At 50.2% G+C, this 25,343-nt stretch overlaps 1 protein-coding gene across 4 annotated transcripts; it reads right to left on the bottom strand.

Annotated features, from left to right (window-relative positions):
* Positions 1–235: 235 nt before the first annotated feature.
* On the bottom strand, positions 236–24,259 carry FZR1 (fizzy and cell division cycle 20 related 1). Of its 4 annotated transcripts, XM_014260103.2 has the most exons (15): positions 24,133–24,220; positions 20,202–20,298; positions 12,553–12,694; positions 12,065–12,190; positions 11,778–11,841; positions 10,901–11,028; positions 10,419–10,501; positions 9,811–9,994; positions 9,547–9,612; positions 9,070–9,172; positions 7,637–7,821; positions 6,036–6,269; positions 5,304–5,408; positions 4,084–4,176; positions 236–3,037 (listed from the first exon to the last, which is right to left on the bottom strand). In XM_014260103.2, exons 3-15 carry the CDS (start codon positions 12,619–12,621, stop codon positions 2,996–2,998), a joined length of 1,482 nt encoding a protein of 493 aa, XP_014115578.1. In that variant the 5' UTR covers positions 12,622–12,694; positions 20,202–20,298; positions 24,133–24,220; the 3' UTR covers positions 236–2,995. The 4 variants fall into 4 exon arrangements, with proteins under 4 accessions (XP_014115578.1, XP_005531404.1, XP_014115577.1 ...); XM_005531347.3 differs by lacking the exon at positions 20,202–20,298 and having other exon boundaries at positions 24,133–24,259; XM_014260102.2 differs by lacking the exons at positions 20,202–20,298; positions 24,133–24,220 and adding an exon at positions 20,030–20,184.
* Positions 24,260–25,343: the final 1,084 nt, after the last annotated feature.

The following is a 25,343-nucleotide window of genomic DNA, read 5'->3' as shown; positions in this document are numbered from 1 at the left end:
TGTGCCAGGCCAGAGGCCCCTTTTCCTCCTTCCTGCCATGCTGAGGGGTACAGGGCAGGGAAGGGGCGGGGCTGTGCCCTTTGCCAGCAGCAGGAAAGCAAACAGGGAGCAATAAACCTCAGGTGAGAGCTGTGCCAAGAAAGTTGGTACCTGCAGAGGTGGGGTGGGGACCCTGGGGCCTTGCTGCACCCTTCACTGTGGAGAATCAAAGCGGAGCCATGGAGACCAATCCAAATAAATTCACAACCTGTTTAATGCCAGTTCAATTGCTTTACATGAAAAAGTTACAGCGTGCTCCATCTTTGTTTTCAATCACATGACACCTGGGATACAACGATGCCACAGACTCTGTCAGCCAGCTCTGGGAGAACCCTGTGCCTGAGCCAGTGCCCACAGGTCACACACACTGACACATCACCTCAGACCTGCCCTTTTCCCTCTTGAGCAGCCAGTGACAGTATCACCCTGAGACACTTGCACACACCCACCTCCACACAGATACAACTGGGAGCTCCTGCCTGGCAGCTGGGAGTGGGGCTGTAGTGGGCTTTGACAGCCAGATCAGGGTGAGCAGCCTGTTCTTGCCATGCTCTGTCACCTACATGTGTGGGCACAGAACAGTCCTGGCCTGGGAATCACCAGCCTCCCTGCCAAGTGCAATAAGAGAAGCCAACCTGCTCCCAAAGCAGACAGAAAAGTGAGATGTAGACACAAAATGTAGTTTGGAAAAGTCCTTAGCAAGAGGGGACAATGGTGGGGACAGAGCAATGAGGAGCTATCCCTACTCTGCAGCTGGGAGAACTGGGTAGTGGCTGCAGTGCCCACCTGGCACTGCCACTCCCCCCAGCAGCTTCTGAGACTCCTTGAGGAAGTTCCCCCATCACAGGGTGAGAGGCAAATCCACTCCTCTGGAGCCCCAGGGCACTGGGGAGCCACGGCATCACTGCACTCCAGCTGGGTGCCTGGTTCCCTCCAGCTCCAGAATGGGCTGAGACCTCCTGTGTGCCCCCAGTCCAAGCACTTACACCTTCAGAAGAGAAACTAGTGTGTCCTGGGGGTCTGCACAGTGCTATTTAGTGGGAGGCAATCCACAACAGGAAAATCTACAGCACAGCCGCCAGCCTCTCCCCAGCCCCCCTAAACAGCTCTTCCCCCAGGTGATGACACCCACAACAGACCACCTCTTGCTTCAGGTGACCCTTTGCCTCAAACCCATTCCCCAAGTTAATGATGCAAGTCAATTTAACACCTCCTTGGTGCTTTGGGGTGCTCCCAACCCATGGTGATGTGGAACAGTGCCCACAAGTGGGTAGCTGAGCTCAAACAGTGTTTCAGAAACTCCATGGAAATTCCATTTTGGTGGCAAGTGAGACTGTGAGATGACAAAGTGGCCTGTGGGCCTGGGAGACTGCCAGGGGACTCCCAGCACACCAGCTCCTCACCAGTGACTCCCAGTAAGTGCAACACAGGCACAGCACCACCAGCCTGATCCAGGCACTGGTGTGATGGCACGTATGGTCAAGGCTGTATTGGCCTTCCCGCACCTTGGCTCATGCTAAGGATACTGGGGGTACTGGGGAGGACAGACAATCATATTCCTACCCCCTGGTTTTAGGGAAAGAAGGGAGAGAAGACAAAACAACAGATTAAAAAAAGAAAGAGAAAGCATCACCTATGCAATCTACAGAGAGAGGACAAGTCTATATATACAGCCAGGGAATTCCACATGGGAACAGGAAGCAACGCTGGGAGAGGGCAGGGTAGGCACAGGCATGGGTCAGATGGAACAGGCAGCACAGCCTCACAGCTTCTCTTAAATTAAAAGCAACAAACACATACAGAGCATTTGTGTTACGTTCCATGGGCTCCAACTCTCAGCCAAAACTCTTGTCCCACACAATCTAAAAATCCCAAACCTCACACCAAGACTCAACAGCAGGTCCCTGTCTGGGACTTGGAGATAATAAAAAAGCAACACTGCAGCCCTGTTTCAGAAGAACCCCTCTTCCAGCCAGAAGAGGCCCTGCTCACCCCAAAAATCAGAACTTCAGGATTTGCTTCTGTTCTCAAACACTTCCCAACTGCTTTTGGCCTCAGGGAGACTCCAGAGCAAAGGCACCCCACCTGGTGGCAGCAAAAGAAGCTCCACATGCACAGGTGGTTGGGTGGGTTTCTTTTTTTATAAAGTCCTTATTTCTCCTCTCTGGTAACTCCCACGATCAGCCCAGAATATGAAACAGCCAACTACAGAACTTCCCAATCCTGCTCCCTTAGAGGTGAAGCTTTTTCAAGTCTCCTCCAAAGTCTAGAGCCCCAAATGTATTTGTTCAGAGGCAGCTGTCAAGCATGCCAAAAAAAATCAAGCTGTCTTATGGAATGATCATGTCAAGTACTACAGTACCTGTCTGGGGGGAAAAAATAAAGAAAAAAAAAAGGAAAATAGGCAGTTCTCCAGTTTCTTCCTGGAATGGGGATGCCAGGCTATGAACAAAGCCCTTAGATGCCCAGCCTGGAGCTGTGCCCCTTGCACCAGCTGTACCGGACCAGTCTGGCTGGCTCCTGCCCCTAGAGATGTCACTCTAGGACACAGCAGCATGTCAAACCCCTTCCCACAGCAGCAAGAATATGCTCCTCTCTCGCAGGAGGCACACCATGGCAGTGGGGATGGCCTCAGTCCAGTCTCAATGGTCCATGTCACACGAGTCCTCCCCCGTACCATCCCAACGGCTGGACGATGCTGGGTTAACATTTCTTTTACCCGTTTCCCTTTATGAAGGATGAATCCAATAACCTTTGGCAGTTCCCTCCCCTCCCCACCCCATCCCAAATACTGCCCAGCCCTGTGGTTCACAAGCACATATTTAATGAGCTGGGTCCTCCTCCAGTCCCACAGCTCTCCCTCCCCTTGGCTGGGCTCCGAGGGTCCATGCACACCAAGGGAGTGGTCTGATCCTGGAATGTCAGGCTGTAGGTTCCTGGGGCACAGGGAGGGGGTTTATCGTATCCTGGTGAAGAGGTTGAGCACAGATACAGACTCCTGACAAGGGAAGACAAAGCAGGGGGTAAATAGCTGTTACTCTACATGCTTCTGGGTTGGTTTGTTTTTAATCTGGTATCTCTAGCTCAGGGCATGATCCCAGCTCACAAATCAAAGTCCAACACCATAAATATTCCCACGGGTTTCCTCCAAATGGTAACAAGTGTGCAGCTGGCCAGAGTGCCATTCCCAGAGCTCTGTAGGCAGCTGTACCTCAGAGTTGGCAAGAACTGGGGGACCCCCAGGAGCAATGCCAGCTTGCCCCAGTCCCCTCCTCCAAATCCCTCTGCCAGGCACCCAAGAAAGCTCTCAGAGCACCAAAAGCACAATCTGCTTTTGGTGATGACGAGTTGTCACTGGTAGAATCCATGATCCCATTTTCATCCAAACCCAAATTTTAAGCAGTTTAATAAAGAGGAGGGAATAATCATGGAATCACAGAATGGCTTGGGCTTCAAGGGACCTTGAAGTTCATCACCTTCCACCCCCCAACCATGGGTTGCTCCAAGCTCTGTCCAGCCTGGCCTTGGACACTTCTAGGGATCCAGGGGCAGCCACAGCTGCTCTGAGCAACCTGTGCTGGGGCCTGCCCACCCTCACAGGGAACAATTCCTCTCCAGTATCCCATTTAGGCCTGTCCTCTGGCAGTGGGAAGCCATTCCCTGTGTCTTATCCCTCCATACCCTGGTCCAAAGTCCTTCTCCAGTTCTCTTGGAATCCCATTAGGCACTATAAAGGGCTGTAAGGTCTCCCTGGGGCTTTGTCCTCTCCAGCTGGACAACCCCAGCTCTCCCAGCCTGCTGGGCTCAGCTTGGTGAGGTCCCCGAAATGCTGCTCTCCTCAGCAGCCCTGGACCAGCCTGGAGAGGGATATTGTGTCACACCTGCCTTGGGCACACAGGGTGACCTTTTACTTAAATTTCAGCCAAGTTGAATCCTTCACTGTCCCAGCCCTTGATCTGCAGGAAGGGATCAGAGAGGAGGCAGCAGAGCAGAGCCAACGTGGCCTGAGTTCCCCCAGGCAGCTGCCCCCATGCCTGGCCTTACCTTTGTTGAGCGAGTTTTACTGAAGACATTCCAGAAGCGCAAGGTTTCGTCTCCAGCTCCTGTGACAATAGCCTCCCCATCAGGGGACATTGCCTAAGGACAAGACAACAACCTTTAGCACCTGTCACATTTTTGAGGCTGAAAATAAGTCTCTGTTGGAATGCAGGAGAGATTTAACTCTCCTTTCTACTTGGCAGTAAGAAGCCAGCTACCTCTACTTCCAGGTGCTCCATGCAGCCTCAGGTGCATTTGGGCACTTGCACCTTATGGTGCAGCTATGGAACACATGGGGTGAGTGGTGTGGAAAGAATACTTGTGTTAAGAAATCCAAGCCATGTGAAACTGAGGATGTTCCTCCCAGGATTATCAACATGCCTGAAGGCAGGAAGATAGTATGACTGGATTTTCTTGTTGCATTGGTTGCTTACATTGGGATTTACCTCCCAAAACATTATCAGCATTTCTCATCTCTGTTGTGAACTGCTGACACCCCCATGTAACAGTAACAGCAGATATGAGATGGATCAGGATTACCCACAACAAATGCTTAATTCCCTGGGCAGCAGTCATCATTGAAGAGGAGTGAAAGTCCTCTTGGAAAAAGGAGAGAAGCTTGTGTTTCCTAAAATCACAGTATCCCAGAATATTTTGGGTTGGAAAGGACCTTAAAGCTCATCTCATTCCACTCCCTTCCACTATCCCAGGTTGCCCCAAGGCCCATCTAACCTCGCCTTGGACACTTCCAGGGATCCAGGGGCAGCCACGGCTGCTCTGGACAGCTGCTGCCAGGGCTTCGCTACCCTTACAGAATTTCTTCCCAATATCCCATCTAACCTTGCCTGTGGGAGTTTGAAGCCATTCCCTGTGTTCTGCGATTCCAGATCTTTTTCCAATGTCCCTCCACAGCTCTCCTTGAGCCTCTTTAGGCACTGGAAGGTCTCCCTGGAACCTTCTCTTCTCCAGGCTCAGGGGAGTTTTCTTAGAAGAAAACTCATGTTTCCTCAGGAGAGTTCCTATCATTAACAAAGCCTCACACTTCCACAGCAGCAAATCAAAGTACCCCTTGCAGGCACAGAAATGCAACAGTTTTCCACTGCTCATTGGGAGTGTTCCCATTCCTGTCCAGGCAGCTTATGGTGCCACTGGCACTGCTGCTTTGGGTCCCATCTGAGCACACCTACAGCCAGGTGAACAGCTACAGAACCGTGGCCATCACTCACCAGATACAGGACTCGATAAGAGTGCCCTGTGAGCTTTGCTACTTGAGTTAACGAGGGGTATTTCCAGACGAGGATCTGGTTCTGGGAGTATCCATGGGTGCTCACCTGAAAGGGGAGAGGGGAACATGCATCACAGATTCATGGAATTGTTAAGGCTGGAAAAGACTGCCAAGATCACCAAGTCCAACAGTCTACAGACTACACCAGTGCCCTGGGCAGCTCATTCCAGCGCCTGATCACCATGAAGAAATTCTCCCAATATCCAATCTGAACTTCACCTGGTGCAACTTGAGGCCATTTCTTCTTGTGCTGTCACTTGTTACCTGGAAGAAGAGCCTAAATTTCACCTGGCTCCACCCTCCTGTCAGAAGGAGAGAAGGTCCCTCCTGAGCCTCCTTCTTTCCAGGCTAGAGTCCCTCAGCTCCCTCAGCTGCCCCTCAACAGACTTGTGCTCCAGCCTCATCCCCAGCTCTGTTCCATTCTCCAGACAGTCTCCAGCCTCTCACTGTCTTTCTTGTTGTGAGGGGCCCAAAACTGACCCCAGCACCGGAGGTGTCTCAGCAGTGCCCAGAAAAGAAGGGCAGTCACTGCCCTGGTCCTGCTGGGAACACCCTTGCTGGTACAAGCCAGGTGCCATTTGCCTCCTTGCCCACCAGGGCACACCTGGCTCATGCTCAGCCATGCTTCCCAACACAGGGCAGCTTGGCAGCAGCTGCACAGGGAAGGACTCACCAGCTCATTGGCGTGTTTGGACCAGGCCAGGTTGCACACCTGGGACCCAGTGTCGATGCACTGCAGGGGCTGCCCCGTGAGTGTGTTCCAGAAGCGGATGCAGCGGTCAGCTGTGCCCCCACCCGAGGCCAGGAGCCCGTGCTGGTGTGGGGACCAGGCAATGGCTTTGACTGCTGCCAGGTGCTCTGTGTATTGCTGGACAGGACTCAGGCTGGAGTGATTCCAGACAAGGAGCTGGCAGAGAGAAGAGACATGATCAAAATTGTGCCTCAGTCATGTGTCCACTACACCCACAATCCACAATGGGACTGATGAGCGCAGATGGGGAACAAGCTGATTTCCCACAGCTCTGCCTAGACATGCACAACTCCACTCTGCTCATCACAGAATCATGCAATGGTCTGGGTTGGTTAAAGCTCATTCAGTTCAAATCCCTGCCACAGGTTGCTCTTAGCCCCATTCAACCTGGCCTTGAACACTTCCAGGGATGGGACAGCCACAACCACCCTAGCACTACACTCAGCTGACGAGCTGTCCTACCCCCAGGCCACATGGCAGGAACAGGCCCTAAGGTAAGGGAATAAATCTAAAGAAACGGCATCACTGAAGGGGGCCTCAGACCTTTCTGTTGCCTTTCTGGCTGTATCATTCTAGAACACATCTAGAAATCTGCTCAGTTCATTAGGAGTTATTCTGAGCAGGAGAAACTCGGTCCAACCATGCTGTCACACAGGCACTGGGCACATTCCCTACCTAGCAACCCACTCCAAAGGGCTTGGAACACTGCTTTTTTGTGACAGATGCCTCTCCCATATGGTGCTCAGTAAGCTATAAGCCTGTGTTACAGGTATGAGAACTCACAGAGCTCTACCTCAGGTTCCTGCTGCACACAAACATTACTGCAACAAACGTGACCATACACTACCCAAACAAAGCCAGGAAGGGCAGCTTAGCAGTGACTTTGTTGAATGCAACCCCCTGAGCCAAGCCAGATATTTAATTAGCCAAATAGAGAAGTAAAATTAAATTTGCCTTTTTCATTTTATTAGGAAGAGAAGACTGAGTAGAAGATTAGCATAATTTATGTTTGGTCATAGTCCAACAACCAAAACAAAAGTCCTTTTCAGAAAGGAAAAACATCCTTAAAGAATCACTGAACCATAAAGGTTGTAAAACACCTTTAATATCAAGTCCAACCTTTGATCTAAGCCCATCATGCTTAGTAAATCATACTGCAAAGTGCCTCATCCACTTGCTTTTTGAACACTTCCAGGAATAGCAACTCCCCCACTGCCCTGGGCATCCTGTTCCAATGCTTAACCACTCTTTCAGCAAAGAAATTTTTCCCTAATCATAGAATCATACAATGGTTTGAGTTGGAGGGGACCTAAAAGCCCATCTAGTTCCATCCCCTGCAGTGGGAAGGGACACCTTCCACTAGACCATGTTGCTGCACATCCTGTCCAGCCTGGCCTTGACTACTTCCAGCAATATAATACCATCCAACCTGAACCGCCCCCAGTGCAACTTGACAACATTTCCCCTCACCGTAGAAAGAAAGGGGGTCTGACATTTCCCGTGACCCCTTGGGAGAAATGTACCTTATTATCATTCCCTCCAGAGGCCAGGAGCTGGTGGTCTGTGGACCATTTGAGCCCACAGACCTCCTGCCTGTGTCCCTGGAGCCGCCGCTCGGACTGCAGGGGTGGGGTGCGGATGTCCCGCTGCAGGATCATCCTGTCCCGGCTCCCGGACGAGAGCTGGTCCGCATTCCACGCCAAGGCACCTGCAACAGGGGCAGAGCTTCAGAGAGTGCTGTAGGAGTCATGCAATCACAGAATCACTGAGGCTGCAAAAGACTTTCAAGGTCACCCAGTCCAACCGTCAACTCAGCACCACCACCACATTCACCACCAAACCATGTCCTCAAGTGCCACATCCACAAGTCGTCTAAACACTTTTCAGGCATGGTGACTCCACCATTGCCCTAGGCAGCCTGTTTCAATGATTTATAACCCTTTCTGTGAAGAAATTTTCCCAATATCCAATCTAAACCTCCTCTAGCACAGCTTGAAGGCATATCCTTTCATCCTGTCCCTTGCTCCCTGGGAGCACAGCCTGACCCCCACCTGGCTCCACCCTCCTGTCAGGGAGCTGTGCAGAGCCAGAAGGTCTCCCTTGAGCTTTTCTCCAGGCTCAGTCCCCACAGCTCCCTCAGCTGCTCCTGGTGCTCCAGTCCCTTCCCTAGCTCTGTTCCTTTCTCTGGACACACTCCAGCTGCTCAATGTCTTTCTTGTTGTGAGAGATCTGAAACTGTCTCCAGGATCTGAGGCGAAACCTCAGTAGTGCCCAGCACAGAGGGATGGTCACTGCTCTGGTCCTGCTGGCCACATTAGCAAACCCAACCCTTCCAGTCCTGCAGCAGTTGGTCAGCAAAATGCAGCCATCACAGCTGCCAGGGTTTAAAACAAAAAGCCCCTAACAAACCTCAAACTACTCCTTACAGACCCCCCTTACATCCACTCTCTGGAGTCCCAGATCAGGTTGCATAAAAATAGATGTTCCCCTAAACAGACTGGCTGCAGGTATTACCTATCCCACTTCACAGTGCAGTAAAACACAAGAATATATCTCGGAAGGCACATGGATCTCCTAAATCTCACTCCAGAGTTTAGATTTGCAACATCTCTGAGCAGAAGAAAACAGCCCCCCAAAAAAGGGAACTGGAAATCTCAGTGTGAAGCTGCCAGCAGGGATGAAATCGGAAGCCAGCAGCAATGAAGAGATGTTGTAATCAAACCCAAAAAGCCTCAAGCAAGAAGGAAACACCTACTGCAACACCCAACCACCATCACACCCAGATCAGAACACCAGAGTTATGAGATGATAATATTTTGAACCTGCTCAAGACACAGCAGGGGATGAATATCAATCCTGATACTCTCGAGTTCTCCATTTCCAGCAGATCCCTGGCTAACAAAGTTCAATCAGGAAGGAGAGAACCCTGAGAACCCTCTGCTTCCCCGCTCCTTACCGACTCTGGCTGTGTGACCCTCCAGCATGGAGAGCTTCTTTCCTGCAGCTGCATCCCAGATCTGTACAAAGCCCTTGTGAGTACCAACAGCCACCAAGTTTCCCTGGACAAAGAGAGCCAGGATCAGTACAGCCACAAAACTGATAGTTGAGGAAAAGACTTGACATAAATCCCATGACATGAAAAGCATCCAGAGTTCTTCCATCTTACATTTTTTCCCTACTGAGAGGCCCAAGCAGCCTGCCTGGAATATATTTGTTGTAACGTTTTATTGTCAAGGGCTGAAGAAGAAAACTGGCTCCTTCTCCCTCCCACTCCTATTAGCAATGCCTCGAGAACCTCAAGATACAAGAGGCTGCTCTCTATCCCCTCTTTTTTAGCAGAGAACAGCCAGCTCAGGGAGTTAACTAATAGCTATGATGACAGTGAGTAAGTGAGCCATGTCTCAGCTGTCCTTGCCGACAGTGTCATACTGACCCGCTCTGACCAGCCCACGGATGTCACAGAATCGCCTTCCACAGAGAGGTCACACAGCCGGGTTACCTTCAGAGAGAAGGATGGGGTAAGAAACATATTTTTTGTCACACAGCACTACTGGCTGTCTCACAAACCAGTGCTGTGTTTGGGATAAGTGTGTGACAAGTGCTGAAGCCCTCACACAGCACATTCCATAGCTCTGGAAGGCTGGAAAACTCTACATCAATGGGCAATTAAATCTTCAGAAACTCATGACCAATTTACCTGACTTGTACAAGCACTCCACAGGTAAACACAAGTCCCAAGGCCAACACTGAGGACATTAAGAGAGGACCAGTCCACCAGGTTCAGGTAGAAGTCGTCCTGCAGCTCTGGGGCATCCAGCACTTTGAAAGGAATCTTGGAGATTTTCCGAGTTGGTTTTCGAGGTGATCTTAGCAGCTTCTGACTGTTTACAAAAACACATAAAAAAACAACTACAGGAATCTGCACATCACAGCAGATGGGAGGCACAGGTGTAGCCACTCTTTCCAGAGCACTCTGAAGTTTCTATAGAAATTCAGAGACAAAAAGGCTGCACGACTTTTTTTCAGGAGAAAGACTGGAAGGAATTCGGTTCTGCTTCTACAAAGGAGAAAGCAGAAAGGTAAATTGATTATTACTGAGAGTTGACCAAGACATCTCAAGCACATAAGCAGGTTGGGAACCTGAAGAAATTTTCGGAACTTGACTGTTTTATTTATTAACTCTCCAGATTTCCAAACCCAATTCAAATCACAATTTTAGAGTTTTAGACAGAAGTCATAGAGAACCTCACCAAAGCCTCTGTCCCAGCCCTTCCCTTCTTTTAGTTTGCAGAGAATCAGTGTTACCTTTTGTTGCTGACAGGAGACAGGGAATACGGTGAGACCTCATTGCCATCATCTGGGCTGGAGCGTTTTGTGCTGAGCGAGTACTACATAAAGAAACATACCCCATGAGGACCCCAACATGCCTGAGGCCTGGGGCATCACTCCCAACGTGCACTGGTGCCAAGCTAATTCCAACACCTAGTTTTTCCTTTCCCGGGTTCTCCAAAATCATACAAAATCCCTCAGCAACACTCAGGTCCAAAAGCCTGACTTGGCCACCACACTGTCTGAAAAGCCTGGCTCCACCCAGCACAAACACAGGAAGCACACTGCTTGCTGCACACTCAGATTCCCTTTGCAGGCCACCACACTTGTTATCAATAGCTTATCTCAGCCAAGCCTCAACACCAACTCACTGCACAAGCAGCCTGGCAGAGCCCTATGCTCTGTTCCTCTGACACACATGCAACCTCCACTGGTGTTAATGCAAGTACCCAACTTACAGTGAAGAGAGATTTCTTCTCAGGGGTGGATGGCTGTAGCCTCCTGTCCTCTGTCTGGGGGTCCTGCACCTTCTCAATCCCTGCCCCCAAGAGTTCGTTCTTCAACAAGGCAGAATAGGCAAGGCCATCTGTAAACCCAAACAGGCACTGGGCAGAGAGCTCAGAGCAGCAACAGCAGGGAGTGTCAGGATCATGTGTGCCTGACCTGGAGAAGAGAAGGCTCCAGGGAGAGCTCAGAGCCCCTTGCAGGGCCTAAAGGGGCTCCAGGAGAGCTGGAGAGGGATTTGGGACAAAGGATGGAGGGACAGGACAAGGGGGATGGTTTCCCACTGCCAGAGGGCAGGGCTGGATGGGATATTGGGAAGGAATTGTTCCCTGTCAGGATGGTGAGGCCCTGGCACAGGGTGCCCAGAGCAGCTGTGGCTGCCCCTGGATCCCTGGGAGTGTCCAAGGCCAGGCTGGACAGGACTTGGAGCTACCTGGGGTAGTGGAAGGGGTCCCTGCCCATAGCAGGGGTTGGGAATAAGCTTTAAGGTCCCTTCCAACCCAAACCAGTCTAGGATTCTACAACTTGTACTCTCACAGAGTCTCTTAATAAGCCTGGAGCCCCCATTTTGAATCAAGATTAGCAGCAAGTTTACACTCCTTCCACTCTATCAGGAAAGCTTCCATGACACAGTAAATCAAGGGATAGAGACAGCCTCTTGCATCCAGACACTCATCAAAAGCAGTGACCTGGTACTCATGATGTGAGCATTTCCCAAAACACCAGCAGCCTGAGTTTTGGCATAAGCATGAAAGTGCCATGGCCTTAACTTCCCTAGCAGTTCGCAGTAAGAGCTCTGGGCACTGCCAAGCAGTAAAAGGGTGGTCTCACCTTTGCCAGTGTCTGATGTAGCATCCTTTGCTTTTCTGTTTTGGCTTGGTGATTTTTCATTTTCCTGAAATGGAGAAACATGCCATCACCATACAGAAACCTCAGGGTATATGATGTAATAGCAAATGCAGGAAGAATAGGGTTTGAGGACACACGCTCAATGGAACTCTTCTGGGGCAGCAGAAGCACACGGTGCAGAAGATAAACAGAGCAATTATGCCAGCCAAAACAAGTTCCAAGTTCCTCAGTTCCAAGGCCGAGCTGTAGGAGCAGGGAGCAAAACTTACATTTATTCTGTGGAAGTTGATGCTCCAGTTGGCCCCAGCTCTTGAGGGAATGAATCTGTCACCATGCTTACTAGGAGAAGACATTGGAGAATTGGAAGGTGTCAAGGTTCTTCGCATCTCTGCTACCTGAATTAAAGAATAAAAGATACTGAACTTACTCTTGTCAAGCCCTAGTGTTGGTTGTCGCTGGTTTTTATGTTACATGTGTAGTTGCTGAGATCATGTACTAAAAAGCTATTACTGAACTCCACAAAAATATCTTCACCCCTTTTTGCAACCAGAACTTAGGTTATATATTCAAAAGCTCTCTTAAAGTCAAGCTATTTGGGTATTCATAGAACAGCTGAGGAGCTCACACCTGCTCCCAACCCAACAAAATACTGTGGTTTGCTTTGAGGAGGTCCCAGGTCTTCCAAAAGCTCAAGGAAAACAGTCAAAAGTGAGACAGAAAACAACATAACAGTGAGCCTGAGCCCATCTGTACTCACACAAGGCATTGTGTTCTCATTCTGTATGTTGATTTGGCGTAGGAGACGTCTCTCGTAGTCCTGATCCATGGTGGGAAGCTGGCTGGAGAGATCAGCAGGCTCAGGAATTTATGTTTGCGAAGTCCAAGCAGTAACTAGTGTGCTGTAACAGGAGGAGAATAACAAAATGTTACACTCCTCCATGCTGAAACAGCCTCTTCAAAGTCTCCTGAGACTGTTCTTTGCACTTTTCCTATCCAGAGCATTGGTACCAAACTTGTGTGACGCTGAAGAACACAGGCAGCTGGTATTCTGTGTCTGACAGGACTTCAGCTGGTCCCCACCACACCTGGAGCAGGAACTGCCCCCAGGCCCTGCAGCAGCAAAGTTTGGCAATCCTTCAGGACACAGGCATGAAAAATCCAGATACCTGCAGCCTGTCCTGTCCAGGCACTGGCACCAGTAGCACAGAGAAGTTTGGCTGCCCCATTCATGAAAGTGTACATGGCCAGGTTGGTCCAGGCTTGGAGCAACCTGGTGTACTAAAGGTGTCCCTGCCCATGGCAGGGTGTGGAATGAGGTGGGCTTTAAGGTCATTTCCAACCCAAACCAATGTGGGGTTCTGTGATCCCACTACAGCCTGTCCCACTGCTCAGGTCAGGGGCACAGGAGCAGTGCTGAAAGTGGGATGCTTTTAGCCATGTCAAAAGTACTGCAGAATTTAACACCACCAACTGGAGGAATACACTAGGGATCTAGTAGTCCCAGTGAACATTCCATATCTGATGTCTGCACTATCCCAAGTACTCCTGGCTGGCACAAAGCTTGCTCACTCATATAGAAATAAAGTCTGTAAGCAACATGAACATCATTTAAGCACATATTTTAAGCAAATATTTTAGGACAGAGCTGCTTCATAGCTGAGATTTGCCTGGCAAATTACCATGTGCATCAATAAAAAATAAATGAGCTGACACTCGTGTGAGAATACACAGTCACAGCCCTTGCCAAGCCCCAAGGGCAGAGAGCAGCACCCCCGGGGTCCAGGGTCCAACCTTCCCCATCACACACCTTGTGCTTTGTCCACAGCTGACATGGGCACAAAAACACCAGCTTGAAGAAACATCAAGTTGGTCTTTCAACCCAAGATAAACATGTCCAAAGGCAAAGGTGTAATTAACACATAAGCAAATCTCCACAGCACACAGGCATCTGGAGGCTGTGCAGAACAGAAAGGGATCTTCATTCCTGTTATTGCATAAACATTTATGGCACCTGGCCAGAGTCCCAGCTGCACAAATGGAGCCGCCTTGAGATACAAACTTGTGGTAGAACCTGGAGGCAACTGCACATAAAGGCTGCGCTGGGAGGAGGCTGCCCAAGGAGCAGCTGCACAGTGCCACACTCAGGGACAGCCCTGCACTGCCTCCCACTCCCGCCTGGGAAGAGGCTGACACCAGGAACAACAGACCTAGCCAGGCTTTTACAGTTAAAAACTGGGGGCAAGTTACCAAGCTACAAGGGGCCAGCAGTACAGACTCCAATTCAGTAAGATGTGATGAAGTTTTACAATATTCTGTGAAATAAACTTGAAAACAAGGCAAAGCACACAGACTCTAGAGTGCAAAGCTGATGGCCTTGCACCTCAGAAAGTTACAGAAGACAGGGTGACATCAAGGTAGTGACCACTGGGGTCCCACAGGGCTCCATCTCAGTGCCAGTTCTCTCAAATGTCATAAGTGACTCGGGGGCAGGTTTGGAAAGTCGTGAGTTTGCTGAGAACACTCGCTTCGGAGGAACTGCTGACATTCTCAAGGACAGAGAGGGCCCACAGACAGACCCTGACAAATGCGAGGAGAGCAGCGCCCTGGCAAGGGACCTGGGGGTCCTGGTTGGTGGCAAGTTGGATCTGAGTCACCAGTGAGTCCTGGCAGCCCAAAGGGCCACCAGGCCCAGGGAGAGATTGTCCCGCTCTGCTCTGCACTGGGACAGCCTCACCTCCAGTGCTGGGGGCACTTGGGGCACCACAAGATCAGGAGGATCCAAAGCTGTTGGAGAGTGTCCAGAGGAGGGACACGGAGCTGGGGAAGGCTCTGAGGAGCAGCTGAGGGCACTTGGCTCGTTCAGCTGGAGCAGAGGAGACTGAGGGGAGGCTCCTCGGGGGCTGCAGCTCCTCCCGAGGGGAGGCGGAGGGGCAGGGGCTGAGCTCTGCTCTGGGACAGGGACAGGAGCCCAGGAAGGGCTGGAGCTGTGCCAGGGCTTGGGATGGATCTCAGGGCAAGGTTCTTCCCCCCGAGGCTGCTGGCACTGCCCAGGCTCCCCAGGGAATGGGCCCGGCCCCAAGGCTGCCAGAGCTCCAGGAGCGTTTGGACAGCGCTCTCAGGGATGCTCAGGGTGGGCTTGTTGGGGGGTCTGGGCAGGGCCAGGGGCTGGACTCAATGATCCCTGAGGGTCCCCTCCAGCTCAGGAGATCCTGTAGTTCTTTGAGCTACACCATTTTTTAGTACCAAAACTTGGGACTTCTTACATATGCTGAAATGCTTTTCTTCCTTAACATTAACATGCCAACACTTTTACAGGATCATTCCTAAAATAGATAGTGCCAAGCTGGTTCTGATCACACCTGCTTACCTCTACCACCTCCTCCTCCAAGCTTTTCTCTTTTTTAATTTAACACATTACTCCCATATGTTCTTTCAGTGGCAAAACTGGAGAAAGCTCCCAAATTTAACAGAGATCAGCTTCCACCAAATGAAGCAAACAGTCAGAGACAACATAATTGCAGTGAAAAGTTAGAAAAGTCTGTGATGCTATTAATAAAGGAGATTCAAAAAATAAAGATTAGTGCATGCCATATCAAGCACTCTCCCCTGTTTTGAAGTTTACTTACCACCACCCTTACCGACCCACAAGCTACCAAATGTGTGTCTCAAACTAAACAGTTTGACAAAATGCCCCTTCCCTCTTTTCTTTTTTTGGGTTGTTGTTGTTTTAACACCATGAGTAAGAGAGCTAAGCCTGCAGAACCCACACAAGGAGCGTGATCAGTCAGGGAGCACCACAAATTTGAAGCAACTTCCCAAAATGGTTCAGCACAGTATTCGTGAGAGATCCAGATCCAGTTACACAGCAAAGAGACATTTTAAATTCTGCATCTGAAACACATTTGACTATCAAGCTTTTCAGTTCCCATCTGCCCAAATTTCACCTACAACTTTCACTCAGAAGCACAGCACAGATGGTTCAACAGAGAGACTGCAGAGGCAGAACACAGCAGTGAATGCTCAGCACCTGAATAGTGACATGCTTTTACCCTAAAACCTGTGCCACTAATGCAGACCCAAGGGAGCAAGCAGCACCTCTGGTTTGTAGTATGCTTTTGCCGTCTCTAAATTTGTTCATGGGAAGTGAGTCCATTTCCCCCAAAGCAAGTAAAAAAGGCTTTGCCAGAAGGACTAGGAGGTGCTGGTGCAGCGGCTAAATATGAACTGGTGTGTGCCCAGGTGGGCAAGAAGGCCAATGGTACGTGGCTTGTATCAGCCAGTGTGGCCAGCAGGACCAGAGCAGTGACCATCCCTGTGTGCTGGGCACTGCTGAGGCCCCACCTTGAATCCTGGTGACAGTTCTGAGCCTCTCGCAAGAGGGCTGGAGCATGGCTGGAGAGGAGAATGGAGCTGGGGAAGGGGCTGGAGCACCAGGAGCAGCTGAGGGGAAGCTCAGCTGGAGAAAAGAGGTTCAGGAGAGACATTCTCGATCTCTACAGCTCCCAGACAGGAGAGTGCAGCTGGGTGGGGTTTGGGCTCTGCTCCCAGGGAACAAGGGACAGGACAAGAGGAAATAGTCTCAAGCTGTGCTAGGAGAGGTTTAGGTAGGACATCAGGAGGAGTTTCTTCCTGGAAAGCACGATCCAACACTGGCACAGGCTGCCCAGGATAGTGGTGGAATCCCTATCACTGCAGTGTGTATGTGGCACTTGGGAACATGGTTTAGGCACTGCTGAGGGAATGGTTTGACTTGATGTTAGAAGGCTTTTCCAGATTGAATGATTCTGTGATTCTATGATATTTAAGTTTGAAGAAATAAAAGATCTTGAGGACCTACAAGTGTTCAATATTCTTCAGACAGTATTTTGTCACTAATTATGCAGTTTATCCTTAGAGAAGAAAGGTGGGATTCAGTGGAAGGGTTTGGATTCCTTGAGAAGAATTTGTATTCTGACTTTATGTTCTTCATGCACCTTCTGTCCTGTCTCTGAATTGGCTGGATTCTCTCACAGCTCATTACCTCCAGAACAATACTTAAGGCAGAGTTATGGTGCTGAACAAGTGCCTTTTGTTCTTTTTATTGACCCAACCTTCATGTATTCAAACACAGAAGTGTTTTTTCTTGGTATGGATATGTTTTTAATAAGCCAGTATGCAGAATGCCAGGCCTGGCAGGGAAATGAGAGCAGCAATTTTGAAAAGTCATTTCTGTGGTTTGAGGCAGGTTGGACCTGTTTGGATTCCCCAGCACACACTGAAGGAGGGGTAGGAGATTACAGGTTGGTTCTGTCAATTCAGACATGCTCTGCTCAAGCAGTTCAAGAGCTGGATGATTCTTGACCCTTTTTTATTCCAGAAATTATTATTGTACCTTCTCTTCTGGAAGTTATTTGGGGGGGTAAGTGTTTAACAGGAGAGGTGCTGATGAAAGTAAGACTTGGAATACCAAAGACAGGACGTAAATGTAAAGCTGAATATATTTCCTAATTTACACAGGCCACAGAGTGGTAAAGGATGCCTTAGTAACTAAAATACCATTAATGTTATGTTGATGCTTTATTTTGAAGCATCTCAATTCTGAAAAAGGTTGCCTGGAGCTTTTCTTACTAGTAAGTCATAAACAGACTCCAAATTTATTGTCAGCAAGAGCCTACCCACACCCAGAGATGCCACCTGCTCTTTGGGCTTGTATTAAATGGCACAGACTTTAAGGTAAAAACATGTCACTACTCAGGTGTTGAATTTCCAAGCCCTCTGGAATAGCCCCATCACTTGCTAAGGGGAAAAGTACACAAGTACTCAGTCCTCCAAGTCCTGACAGGAAGGGTTTGAAATCAAACCCAGATGTCCTGCTTCCCCAAATCCAAAGTTTTCATTTCTTTTGATTTGACTAAACCCGGTCACAACACTTGCAAATCAGTAAGACAAAGCCCTCAGCTGGCAGCAGAAGTGGCAGCTCCTCTATCTCTGGCAGCTGCAGTGTCCTCATGCCAGCTCCAGGTACTGACCACGTCACACAAAAACCTAACTCAGCCCCAAAGGGCTGATGTTTTTGGCTGGTTTAGTAAGCATCACCTCCTCCTCAACTTGGAGTACTGCATGAGTATTACCACTTATAGATCCTTTTACTGGCTCTTGAACAAGCTGTAATGGAAAAGAAGGAAAAAAAAACCACCAACAGAAAAAGCTATGCCATAGCTTTTAGTTGTGTAATAGCAGAGACTATTAGGAATGCATTCCGAATGCCAAGGCTTCACAGAGCAGCCATTGGGAACAAGCAAGATACGCTGTTCTTGGCCAAGCTTAAGCAGAACTTGTCCACACTTAACCCACAGGAACATTACACCAACCAAGCAAACCTTTTCAGGAACTGGCCTCCTTTCAAACCAGCAATAGCACAAAAAGTTAAGAGTTGTGTCTTTTGCCAATATTTACCTTTTTAAAACTACAAGGATATAATTTGTTACCCAGTAATTTAGTAGGGTATAGTGCAAGAAGCATTTATAAAATCAGCCACTTACCCCTATGCAATGGGAGCAGTTAAAGCTTTATTTCAAAACAAACTACAACCTTTGCTGCCTTGCCCTCATCAGAGAAGCATATTCACAGCTTTGTAAGACAGAGATCACACTAATGACAAGAAAAAAAAAATATTCCAGTGTTACGGTGTCAGATGGATCTTAACACTCACACTCCTGAAGATTCAATATTCCACCAAAATCCAAGATTCTGGACTATGCAAAGAGCCATTACAACACAGCAGTGTACTTCAGAGCATAAGATGTAGGCAACTGCTCTGCACTGAAGGTCCTGCAAAATTCCGTGGTTCTCTGCCTTTCCAAAGCATCTTGCTGAGCACCTCCTGCCGGGGGCACTCAGAAACACCTTTATGCACTCACTGCCATCAGCTTTACAATGCCCCTGTTCTAAAAGTGCCAACTTTTAGAGACCGGCAATACACACAATCTGAACTCCAGCTTCATCTGAAGGCAGAGTGGTTCACAGGCAGAGCCAAAACACTGACTGAATCTCCAGCCTGCACTCAGCCACCCAGTCTGGAACAGGAGTACAGAAGCCGGAGATGTAAGTGAAACGGACAGTGATCCATGCCTCCCCTCACTTTCCATGGCAGAAAACATCCCCCTTTCCTCACAGGCATAAAATATCCCCCTTTCCTCACAGGCATGGGCCCAACTTGCAATTAGAGGTGACAAACATTTGACCTTCTGTACCTCCACCTGCACTCACAGACAAGCTTCAAAACTTCCTATGACAGCTTCAGAAGCTGAGGTAAAGCTACAGATCCACCATCCCAAAGTGATGCACAATCCTACCACAATGACAGAGAAACTCTGACCAGCAAACCACAAAAATTTAGGGCACTCTGATGACTGAGGTTGCAGGAAGCCTGTGAGAGGCAAGGACGTAACGCTCCTGACATGGAGCTCTGTTTGTGGCCTGGACTACCATGAGTCAGCAGAAACTCAGGGTTGTAAGACCATCAGGAAACAGCAAAATCTCTGTCTTTGGAAGGGCCTTTACTGAAGATAAACACTGCCACCACTAATCAAAGAATCCCACAATGATTTGGGCTTGAAGGCACCTTAAAGCTCATCTTGTTTCACCCCTGCCATGGCCAGGGACACCTTCCACCATCCCAGGCTGCTCCAAGCCCTGACCAACCTGACCTTGGACACTTCCAGGGATCCAGGGGCAGCCACAGCTGCTCTGGGAACCCTGTGCCAGGGCCTCACCACCCTCACAGGGAAGAATTTCTTCCGAATGTCTAATAAATCTTCTCAGGACACCACTACAAGCCCAAAAGGTTTTCACCAAGATTTTTGCATACACAACAGTTGCTCTTAAGTGCAAATGCTCCTCAAAGATGACACTCAGGAAAGCTCACCAGGAACATCTCTTGCTGCCTCTCACACAGATGATGCTCAGGTATCACCATTGCTTTCAGCATAGATGTTTTTACTAAATCCCTTTTTTCTCCACAACTAAAGGAAAAAAGGGGAAGATGACAGTCAAGCCTGTACTCCAAAGACCAGGCTATTTTCAACTGTTCAACTGAAACTGAAATACAAGTGATGGGCAATTACAGAGATCAGAATCAGCAGCCAACCCCACCAATGCAGCCACACAGCAGCCAGGCCCTTTGTTGAGGGGGTTCCAAATTTGCCTCAGCTGGTTTTTATTAAGTCAGGAGAATTGTAGGGTTGTTATTTTACCTTCACAAATGATGTTTTCATTCAATACACATCCCACTGCAGCATATCTGTCTCTTGGCAGTGCAAAGCTTATCCAAGCAGACATGACAACCACGCACTCAGCAGGGGATTTCTTCGAAAATCACCACAATGAAACCCCTTTTTTATTGCTTGCAGGTGGTCATTATTTCACCTTTTCACCATGATGCTCCATAAATAAGAGGGACATACTTGCTCCCAGGGAATACAAAATACATCATGAAGTCCTCAGCAGCGCAGGAAGCCTAGGACTGGGAAACAAAGCACAACACATGGGGTCACTTTGATGGTACCTCTTGCCTGTGGTCCAAAAGGCCCCTAATTAACAGGAAGTCTCCTTAAAGAGGTTTATCTGTTACAAAAGCAACCCAAACAAGGCAGCAGCAGGAACACTCCAGTTTCAGAGATGCAGTAATTGGCCAAGGCACCTGGTGAAGCAGCACCTGCACCACTGGGCTGTGATGGCTGTCACCTGGCTCAGGGATGCTCCAAGGGCTGGGGTGAAGAGCAGGTTCAGCTCCAGCAGGTATTGCCTGAGAAACACTGAGTGCTGAGCAAGTTCTGCTGCTCTCATCTGCCAGTGGAAGAGGTTCCTGCTGGTCCCTGTGTGCTCAGGCAGAATGACACAGAACCCCATCCCTTCTCCAGGTACTAGAGGCTAATTCCTGCTTTGGGGAAGGGGCTGGATATGATTTCTCCAAGGTACTTCTTGGCAAGGAGGGGACATGCACAAACCTTACAATGTTCTGCTTTGAGATTTCATCTCAGTTCAGGATATAACCAATGCCAAACACTTGTGCATCTCACAAGGCAGGGCCCAGTCAAACACCACAGTTCTTTCCACACCACCTGGACCGTGGTACTCCCCTTGGATACAGGAGCTGAGCTCTGGGTAGTCACTGGCCTCCACAGAGGGCCGGTTACAGCCACAGCACTTATGTTTCCGCCATCACCTGGTGGCAGTTTTCCCCACACTAACACATTTTGTACAAGTCACTGGACAGACAGGAGAAACAAAGGTTCTGCTTTCAACCAGCATATGACGGCACCTATTTTGGTAATCACCTAGAAAATAATTACTTGTTTAATTATTCTGTGTAGAATCAAAGAATCATTTAGGTTGGAAAATCCCTGTAAGATCAGAGTCCAACTGTTCCCCCAGCACTATCAAGGCCACCACTAACCATACCCAAGGTACCAGATCCACATGTCTGTTAAATCCCTGCAGGGTGTGGACTCCACCACTGCCCTGCATATCCCAGTGTTACACAGAATCACAGAGTGGGTCAGGTTGGAAGAACCACAGTGGTCATCTGGTCCCACCTCCCTACTTAAGCAGGGTCATCCCAGAACATACGGCACAGGATTGTGTCCAGACACTTCTGGAATACCTCCAGTGAGGGAGACTGCACACCTTCCCTGGGCAGCCTGTTCCAATGCTCAGTCACTGCACAGGGAAGTTCTTCCTCATGTTCAGAAGAAACTTCCTGGGTATCAGCTCCTGCTCCTTCCTCTTATCCCATTGCTGGTCCCCATGGAGCAGAGCCTGGTCTCTGCTCCAAGCCCTCCCTGCAGACACAGAGAGAGGATGAGGGCTGAGGTCCCCTCTCAGCTGTGTCTCCTCTCAAGGCTGAACAGCCACAGCTTGCTGAGCCTTTCCTGAAGAGAGAGATGGTCCAGTCCCTTCAGCATCTCTGCAGCATCCACTGGACCCACTCCAGGAGCTCCATGTCCCTCCTGTCCAGAACTGGACACAGCACTCCAGATTTGCCTCACCAGGGCCAAGCAGAGGGGCAGGATCACCTCCTTCAACCTGCTGGCAATGCTCTTCCTAATGCACACCAGGATCTTACTGGCCCCTTGGCCTCCAGGACACACAGCTGGTCAGGAACAGTCTGTTGTTCACCAAGACACCCAGGGCCCTCTGCAGCTGCTCTCCAGCAGGTCAGCTCCCAGCCTGGACTGGGGTTATCCCTCCGCAGGTGGAAGATCCTATACAACTCTATACAGCTCCTTGTTGAAGTTCCGACAGTTCTTTCCTGCCCAACTCTCCAGCCTGCTGAGGCCCCTCTGCAGGGCTGCACAGCCCTGGGTGGGGACTGGCCACTGGTCCTGCTCTGTGTCAGAGCTGAGGAGGCACCAACCCCTTACGGATTAGTTAAACAACTCTGGGCACAGGATTGAACCTGTGGGGGGCTAATAAAAAGGAAGTGGGGATGGACAGAGTAAAGTATGTGGATCTTAGGGACACAGGGTCCTTAGAAGTTTTTTTGTAAGTTTTTACATGTAGGTCACTCCAGACTCAAAGAGGACTGACTTAGGAGCAGAAAAAAGGACAAGAAAAGGCTATAGTCTGCATTTTATAACAACTTATAGAACCTGCAGGGCTCTTTGTTTCTGTTTAGTAGATTCTATTCTGTGAGCACATTTTTCATAGGGCTACTGACTTTAATAACATTCAGTTTCCCTTCAAAAAATCCACAGAAGACGGTTATCCAATTACCTTGTACTTCCAAGTGGGTAAAGACAGCTAAAAGCACCAGCTTTATAGATACACACTCTGGTAAGGCTTCCAGAAAAGAAGTCAAAGATTAAAAATTCACCAGCAGCCCCATCCTCAGAGCTTTACTGAAAGGTCAGGCATCCAAAACTCTGCTTCATCATAATACTTAAGGTACTGAAGATGCAACGGTGCCCCTGGACAAACTACAAAAGTAAACCATAGAATTTATGAAACATGACAGCCTCAGTCAATAGCCCCAGAAAAACTCTGCTTCTATATTAATTATAATAATAAAAAAAAACAAAGTCAGACTAATACAAGATCATAGAATCCCACAATGGTTTGGGCTTGAAGGCACCTTAAATCTCATCTCCTTCCACCCCCTGCCATAGGCAGGGACACCTTCCACTACCCCAGGCTGCTCCAAGCCCCATCCAACCCAGCCTTGGACACTTCCAGGGATCCAGGGGCCTCCCCACCCTCACAGGGAACAATTCCTTCCCAATATCCCATCTAACTCTGCCTTCTGGTGGGAAGTCATTCCCTCTTCTCCTATCCCTCCAGGCTCTTGTACGTAGCCTCTCCGTCTTTTCTGTTGGCTCGTTCAGATTCTAGAAGGCAGCAACGAGGTTTTATTGCTCACAGCAGAACTGCTCTCTGAAGAGCCTTCAGCACATAATACTGGGGTGTTATCATTAAATACACACAGGAATAATCAGCACCTCACAAGAAAATGGGCACAAAGCCTTCAAGAGAGCTACAAGTCAAGAGAAAACAATCCTCCATGCCACAAATCCAGCACCTTCCCGAGGTGACTCCAGTGTGACCTGACAAACCTCCCTGCCCCAGCAGAACCTTCTAACGACCTGGAGGACCTTCAGCTCAGGCTGATCCTGTGTACAAATACCACATGCAAAATGTCAACAACAGGTTAAAATAAACAACAGACTGCTGGCCAAAATTTCTGCTGCTTGGCAGATCCCTTTAGGAATAAGATCCACACCACTAAAATCTCGGCTACCGTCTGTGTTATCAACTTGATCAAGAACCAAGAGCTGACCCAGGCTCCGGCTCTTTGCATCTTTCCCCAGCGGGTCAGGGCACACGGACCGAGCGAAGGGGTTACACCGCGAGCTTCCAGATGCTTTGCACAGCCCCGGCCCCGGGTGCAGGTGCAGGATGCCCGTTACCAAACACACCAGAGCGTTGGGGCTCACCGGCCCCGCCGTGACAGGGCACAGCCCGCCTGGGCCCGCAGGAACCGGCACAGACCGGGCCCATCCTGCCAGGGCTGACAAGGCACCGCAACGGGCGGGGAAAGAGAGGCGGGTCTGCCGAGGGAGAGAGGGAGGGAGAAAGGGACTAAAGAAGGCAAGGCACCTCCAGCCCCGCCCGGCCCGGCCCAACCCAACCCAGCCCGGCCCCTCCGCAACAGTCCGGCCCGGCCCACAGGCCCGTGCCTCTGGGGGAAGTGCGGGGCCAAAACCTGCCGTAGGCCCCCCGCCTTGCCTTGCCTTGCCTTGCCTCGCCTCGCCAGGCCGTGCCGTGCCGTGCCGTGCCCCGGGCGCTACCCCAGCCGTACCTGCTCCGGCGCCGGTGCCACCAGCCGGCCCGGCCCAGCTCCGCCTCCTCCGTCAGCACCCGTCGGCCCCGCCGCTCCACAACATGGCGGCCGCCCTCGCGCGGGGCAGGACGGGAGCGCGCCCCGCCCGCCGCTTCGAACACACACAGGAAGCGGCGGCGCGCGGCGCCATAGCAACGGCCCGCTGACGTCACAGCCGGGAGATGACGTCATGGCGGGGGCTCCGGCGTCTGTGTCTGTCTGTCCCGGGAGGGCACCGGGCCGGGGACTGCTGGGTCTCTGAGGGTCCCCTCTTGGGTCCTTAAGGAGGTCCTTGGGTCCTCAAGAGGGTTTTTTTGGTCGCTGGGGGGCGAGGGGGGGCGTGTTCTTGCGTCCTTAAGGGAGTTATCTTTATCCTTGAGGGGTTCTTAGGAGGGCGTCTTGATCCCTGGAAGGGACTCCTCATGCCCCTGAGGGGTTCCCTGAGTCCTTAAGGAGGTCCTTGGGTCTTTGTGGGGCTCTTTAGTGAGAGTTTCTTGGTCCCTGAAGGGGTTCTTGGGTCTCTGGGGAAGGTTCTTGGGTCCTTAAGGGGGCTTCTCAGGTCCTTGGGGTTAGGGTTGGTCCTGCCCCTCCAGGAGGGTGTGGGATTCCTGTGCCCCTCCCAGAGATTGTCTGTGACTCAGTGTAGGACGCCCCACAATCCTGCAGAGTGTCTGTGTCTCCCCCATTCCTGGTTTCTGATCCCCATTACTCTTCAGTTGTAGGGTGGGTAGAGGGAAGGCAGTCGTGTGTCCACACCCCTCTTGGGAGGGCACTGGGCCAGAGGCCAAGAGCTCAGCCCCACATGGCCTGCGAGGAGCCAGGGGCAGGTGCTGCAGGAGGACTCGTGGTCCCGTGCCCTTCTCGGCGCTGGTGTGTGCAGGAAGCCCCCCCATTTTCTGCCCACAGAGGGGCTGGTTCCAAAGGCCCAGGGTGCTCGTTGGGGGGCAGAGGGGTGCCTGTCTGCAGACTGTCCATCTGCGATGCTCTGGTGACCCCAGACGGCCATCTCACAACCTGGCACAAACATGCATTCTGGTCCTACTGCAGCAATGCAGCAAGCTGCATGCAATTCCCTGATAATAATCTTGGACTCCCTGGTTATCAATCATGCAGCTCAGCCCCACATAATAATCCTAGGCCCCTTGTATGTTATTTTCAACAAGAAACAGCTGATAACTGCAGTCCTGAGA

Source organism: Pseudopodoces humilis, chromosome 28 (genome assembly GCF_049639895.1).
Source record: "Pseudopodoces humilis isolate 2021_Gansu_Grassland_sample_001 chromosome 28, ASM4963989v1, whole genome shotgun sequence".
NCBI lineage: Eukaryota > Metazoa > Chordata > Aves > Passeriformes > Paridae > Pseudopodoces > Pseudopodoces humilis.
Note: the sequence above shows the minus strand (reverse complement) of the source record. Positions and strands in the feature narration are given on the sequence as shown.

Bases quoted from the DNA above. Each gene is read 5' to 3' on its own strand.
- FZR1 (XM_005531347.3), bottom strand. From the start codon at position 12,621: ATGGATCAGGACTACGAGAGACGTCTCCTACGCCAAATCAACATACAG. The intron at 11,842-12,064 runs GTAAGTTTTGCT...TCTCCATTTCAG, and splicing joins TCAACTTCCACAGAATAAAT to GAAAATGAAAAATCACCAAG. The intron at 4,177-5,303 runs GTGAGTGATGGC...TCTTGTCCTTAG, and splicing joins CTTATCGAGTCCTGTATCTG to GCAATGTCCCCTGATGGGGA.